Source organism: Rhinopithecus bieti, unplaced genomic scaffold, assembly GCF_001698545.2.
Source record: "Rhinopithecus bieti isolate Rb0 unplaced genomic scaffold, ASM169854v2 scaffold_35950, whole genome shotgun sequence".
In the NCBI taxonomy this organism is placed as follows: Eukaryota; Metazoa; Chordata; class Mammalia; order Primates; family Cercopithecidae; genus Rhinopithecus; species Rhinopithecus bieti.
The window spans coordinates 191,710-198,018 of NW_016815506.1; the positions used below are offsets into that span (position 1 = coordinate 191,710).

Consider the following 6,309-nt stretch of genomic DNA (forward strand, 5'->3'; position numbering starts at 1 on the left):
AAGACCAGCCTGGCCAACATGGTAAAACCCTGTCTCTACTAAAACACAAAACTAGTTGGGCAGTAGTGGCGCATGCCTATAATCCCAGCAACTCGGGAGACTGAGGCAGGAGAATTGCTTGAGCCTGGGAAGCGGAGGTTACGGTGAGCCGAGATCACGCCACTGCACTCCAGTCTGGGCAACAGAGTGAGATCCTGTCTCAAAAAAAAAAAAAAAAAAAAAAAAGAGTTAACAGAGTTTATACAGTTTTACACTGTATACAGAATTGTACAGATTCTCTATAGAGTAACAGAATAATCTATTATAGTGACTCTACAAAAGAACAACAAAGGCTAGGAGAATTAAACTATGTCTGGGCTTGAAGTCGCCTTGTCCTGATTACCTATTACATAACTCAGAGACAATTTGCTTTGTTTCACTGGGACCAAGTACTTTGAAGTAGTCCCTTCTAAAAAACAAAAACTGACCTAATCAGAAATGAAAAGGCCAATGGGAACATGTAAGAGGTAAACAGAGTTAAACATTAAACACAATAAAAAAAGAGCTGCCTGCTCTGTACTCAGATTATAAAAAAGAGATAATTACACATCAGCAGTTTTTTCAGGGGGTTCTTCCTCTTTGACAGGCAGCTCAATGGGCTTTGTTTCTTCTTCCTAAAACCAAATGAAACAAGGTGGTTAACATAAATCTAAAGAATAAATATCTATCAATAGAAGAACATCAGAACTCCAAAATAAACCAGTCTCTCAGAACCTTCATACCCATCTTATGCTCCCCTAATAAATTTAAATCTAAGTCTTCCAATGACTGATGTTAAAGCAATGTGGCCAAAGCAGTGGCATATTACCAGACCAGAGACTAACCTTACTCTATCCAACTCACCTCTGTTTCATCTCCCAGTACATCTTCTTCATTTGCCTCCTCTTCAGCTAAAGAATATTAAAATATTCAGGTCAAGCCCTGCTACAAAACCATCTTGATCACTTACCAAGGTTAAAATTATAATCACTTTGCTTTCCCCCAAAAAATCCAATAGTGAAGGCAGAAATTGATGCACATGAAATCTGCTACATCTGGAGAAGACAAAACCAGATCTCTACCTAACATTAATTACAAATGTGAACTCCAGTTGGACTGAAGAACTAAATGTGAAGTCAAACTAGAGAATTAATTTTAATTTTAAAAGTAATGTGGGGCCAGGCACTGTGGCTCTCTGTAATCCCACAAATCTGGGAGGCAGAGGCAGGTGGATCACTTGAACCCAGGAGTTCAAGCGACCAGCTTGGGGAACACAGCAAAACCCCGTCTTTACAAAAAATATTTAAAAAGTAGCTGGGTGTGGGGGTGTGTGCTTATAGTCTTAGCTACCGGGGAGGCTGAAGTGGGAACATTACTTGAACCTGGAAGGCAGAGGTTGCAGTGAGCTGAGATGATGTCACTGCACTCCAGCCTGAGTGACAGAGCAAGACCCAGTCTTGAAAAATAAACAAACAAATAAAGTAATGTGGAAAAGTATCTTTGAGATTTAGTGGTGGGGAAAGATTTGTTTAAAAGAAAAACAACTCAGAAGCAAAAGTAAGAGGTGAAAAACTGAGTATTTTTCAAAACTAAGTACTTCTACTTAAGGATAGCACAAAGAAAGTTACAAGACAAATGACAAGATATTTGTTTCTGTTGAGACAGAGTCTTACTCTATCACCCAGACTGAAGTGCAGTGGCACAATGACAGCTCCCTGCAGCCTCCACCTCCTGGGCTCAAGGGATTCTCCTGCCTTAGCCTCCCAAGTAGGTATAAGTGCACATCACCACACCCAGCTGTTATTATTTTTCTTTGAGATGGATCTCACTATGCTGTCCAGACTGGTCTCAAACTCCTGGCCTCAAGAAGTCATACCACCTTAGCCTCCCAAAGTGCTGAGTTACAGGCATGAACCACCCTGCACAGCCAAAGAAGATATTTGTGCCTAAAACCAACAAAAGAATAGTTATTAGAATATAAAAGAAATGCCTACAAACCAACAAGCAAATTATGAGAACCTCAATAGAAAAATGGGCAAAGAAGAAACAAAAGTATTGTGAAATGTTTAAACTTTTTTCATGGAGAACATAAAACAGCCAACAAATTAGCAAAACCTAGGCCACTTGATAGACAGTGCCAAGTTTAGGTTTGTGGAGATACAAGAACCCTTATGTACTAGTAATGAGACTGTAGATCTATAGAGCAATTCTGGAAAACAATTTGGGAGTCCTTAGTCACATTAAGTATATATGTATGAATATTAATTAGAAATACTATTCTTGGGCATATACCCCAAAAAGACTTTCAGAGGAACTTCAAAGCATGAAATAAGTAGTTCATAATAATACACTATATATTATTAGTATATAGAATATAGTATACTATATCCGACAGATTAAGCATCATCAATCTGAAAATTCAAAACCTAAAATGCTTCTAAATCTAAAACTTTCTGAAGGCTGATACAACACCACAAGTGGAAAACCCCACACCTAACCTCATGCGATGGGTCACAGTAAAAACTTTGTTTCATGTACAAAATTATTTTAAATAACTGTGTAAAACTACTTTCAAATATATGGATAAGAAACAAATGAATTTTGTGTTTAGGCTTGCATCTCATCCCCAAGATATCTCATTACATATATACACAAATATTCCAAAATCCAAAAAAATCTAAAAACTGAAACATTTCTGGTCCCAAACATTTCAAATATATAATATTCAACCCATAGTATAATATATATATATACTATTATATACGTGTATTATACTATAAGTAGTATCACTTGCAGTAGCAGGGGCTTGGTGGCAATATGTTTCTGTCACTGAGTGAATTAAGTAAAATGTGTGGTTATCCATCATGGAATGCTATGCAGGAATCAGAATCAACAGACTAGATAACTACACAGTCACATTCCACATGGACACATTTAAAAAAAACACAACACTTAGTGAATGAAATGAGAAATAAAGCAAGGCTATGGCCAGTTATATAATTACTAATTATATAAATGAAAACATTCTACGAAACAACACTATATATTTTATCATGAAAAAGACCAAAAAAATACATTCAAACACATTAGAATGGGTGCCTAAATGGGTTGGGGAGGAAGTGAAATGAGGAATGGAAATAAAAGGGAGTAAGTAAATAAAAATTAGAGATGGGACTTGTACAACCTGAGATGAAGGTTGTACAAGATGGCCAGGCACGGTGGCTCACGCCTGTAATCCCAGCACTTTGGGAGGCCCAGGCGGGTGGATCCTCTGAAGTCAGGAGTTCTAGACCGGTCCGACCAATATGGTGAACCCCCGTCTCTACTAAAAATACAAAAATCAGCCAGGCATGGTGGCGTGCACCTGTAGTTCCAGCTGCTCGGGAGGCTGAGACAGGAGAACTGGTTGAACCCGGAAGACGGAGGTTGCAGTGAGCTGAGACTGCGTCACTACACTCCAGCCTGGGCGACAGAGTGAGACTCCATCTCAAAAAAAAAAAAAGAGTTTTCTTGATGCCGTTAATTAAGAGCTTACAACACTAATGACTTAAAAAAAAAAAAAAAAAAAGAAATCTTTTCAGTGTCAAAGCCTAAAAATTCCCTCACTCACATCACTCTGCCTCCACAAAGTACTCACCATGTTCTTCAAGATATGCCTGGAGTCTGTGGATAAGATCTTGCTTTATTCCCTTGGTCTCCAAACCACGAGCAAGACATTCTTGCTTTAGTTCAGCAAGCTGAGGGGAAAAAAATAAAACTTTTCCTTAGTTAACAGGATAAACATCAGTGAGTAAAATGGTAGTTCCCACAAGGAAAAGAAAAAAAGAAAATGAAGTTCCATCCCAAATTACTGCCATTAATTCTACCAAGACTCTAGGTCCACAACAATGATCCATTTTCCTCTAATGATATTCAATACACAAGAGGAACTGCCTAAAAATAAACATCACACTTTAATAAAAACCTCATCTATTTGCACACCTACTGTCACAAATCTCTAGTTATTTCTAAATATTCTAAGGGGGAAAAAGGTTTTATTCCAAAGATTACTGTGGCAGCCAGCATATTGGAAGAATGAACCTTCAAGCAGAAAAATCCAATGATCTAAAAGCAGATTCTCCTTACCACTTATTATCCCAGATCCTTTATTACAATCTACCATATACATGCATATAGATCTAACCACCGTAGAATCAAGTAGATACATTAGCTAATGTCAACAATGAACTGATTAAAGGATCTATGTCAAAATGGGAAGAAATATCTAATGGTATACCCTAGAGTTCTGCTGAAGATTTTAAAATCAGTAACTTATCTAAAGATATAAAAGCTATGTTCATCAATTTTACAGACAATAAGAGGAGGAGAATTGATGTATTACGGACATAACTAAGCTTAAAAAACACCACAGAAACAGAAAAAATACAAAAACAAAAAAAAACACTTCTTCAGGACTAATAGTAGGCCAAAACAAAGACTCAATTTAGAAGGAATAAGGTATACATATAAATTCCTACACTTAGATTCAAAACTTTGTTATACAAAAACTGGATAAGTGAGGTTTGGGCTCAATAGTAACTCAAAGGATAAAGACCTCAGAATTTTAGGCAAAGAAGGTTAACAGTATGATTTGCTACCTATAAGTCATAGGTAACTGAAAGACAGACTCCATAATAAATGATGTAATGGCCTTGCTGGGCTCTATATTTTTATTTTATGAAGCACAATGACATGCTGACCCAGGAGAACAAGTAGGAAAGAAAGGCTCCAGAAATTCTATATGCAGATCAACACACAGATAGATGTTTGGTCTGAAAGATGACCTTTTTTGTTTTGAAGCACAGATCTATGACCAATCAGAAGCTAGAAGGCAGATTCCTTTAGACAAAAAATTTTACAACTATGGAGTATGCTCTGCATTTCTACATTTTTCAGCCAGGGGAACATTTCATAATGAAGAGTGGAGAGTTTTTTTCTATTTTTAAAACATATCACAATGACTGGTAAAGCATTTAGTGAATGGGGCAGGCAGGCGGGGATGCTGTGAACAGAAGTGCCCAACCCAACAAGCCGAAAGCAACCTCTACTGAGGAACATGGTAGGCAATCATCCATTAAAAATTATTTTTAGGCCGGGCGCGGTGGCTCAAGCCTGTAATCCCAGCACTTTGGGAGGCCGAGACGGGCGGATCACGAGGTCAGGAGATCGAGACCATCCTGGCTAACACAGTGAAACCCCGTATCTACTAAAAATACAAAAAACTAGCCGGGCGAGATGGCGGGCGCCTGTAATCCCAGCTACTCTGGAGGCTGAGGCAGGAGAATGGCACAAACCCGGGAGGCGGAGCTTGCAGTGAGCTGAGATCCGGCCACTGTACTCCAGCCTGGGTGACAGAGCGAGACTCCGTCTCAAAAAAAAAAAAAAAAAAAATTATTTTTAGGCCGGGGACAGTGGCTCACGCCTGTTACCCAGCACTTTGGGAGGCCAAGGCGGGCAGATCACCTGAGGTCAGGAGTTCAACAGCAGCCTAGCTAACATGGTGAAACCCCATCTCTACTAAAAATACAAAACTAGGCTGGGTGCGGTGCCTCACGCCTATAATCCCAGCACTTTGGGGAGCCTAGGCGGGCAGATCAACTGAAGTCAGGAGTTCAAGACCAACTTGGTCAACATGGTGAAACCCTGTCTCTACTAAAAATACAAATATTAGCCGGGCATGGTGGCAGGCACCTATAATCCCAGCTATTCAGGAGGCTGAGGCAACAGAATTGCTTAAACCCAGGAGGCGGAGTTGCAATGAGCCGAAATCGTGCCATTGCACTCCAGCAGGTGAAAGAGTGAGACTGTCTTAAAAAAATTAAAATTAAAATATAAAATACAAAACTAGTCAGGCATGGTGGCGCATGCCTGTAATCCCAATTATTCAGGAGGCTGAGGCAGGAGAACGGCTTGAACCTGGGACGCAGAGGTTGCAGGGAGCTGAGATCCCGCCATTGCGCTCCAGCCTGGATGCCAAGAACGAAATTATGTCTCAAAAAAAAAAAAATTATTTTAAGGCTTTAGCCTGTTTTAAAAAAAAAAAAAAAAAAGACTGCAGAGTGACTGGAAAGCATAGACTCTGAAGCCAGAATACTTAGGTGCGAATTCCAGTTTTACTATTTGCAACCTTATATGAATAACTTCACCTCTCTGTGCCTCAGTTTCCTTACTTGTGAAATGGGAACAAAACCAGTACCTATTTCATAGGGTTGTTATGAAGATTAAGTAAAAAAAAAATTTTTTTTTTTTTTG

General features: G+C 39.0%; 1 protein-coding gene across 9 annotated transcripts in view; it reads right to left on the reverse strand.

Annotated features, from left to right (window-relative positions):
* SARNP (SAP domain containing ribonucleoprotein) overlaps window positions 1-6,309 on the reverse strand; it is an 82,778-nt gene that overhangs the window by 51,798 nt on the left and 24,671 nt on the right. For all 9 annotated transcript variants that reach the window (XR_001881699.1, XR_001881700.1, XM_017853299.1 and 6 more), the window contains 3 exons: window positions 3,656-3,755; window positions 883-929; window positions 586-653 (listed from right to left, as the gene is read on the reverse strand). Coding sequence is in view for 7 of the 9 variants with exons in the window: in XM_017853299.1 (XP_017708788.1) it covers window positions 586-653; window positions 883-929; window positions 3,656-3,755 (215 nt within the window). In the remaining 2 variants the exon portion in view is untranslated. The remainder of the gene's footprint in view (window positions 1-585; window positions 654-882; window positions 930-3,655; window positions 3,756-6,309) is intronic.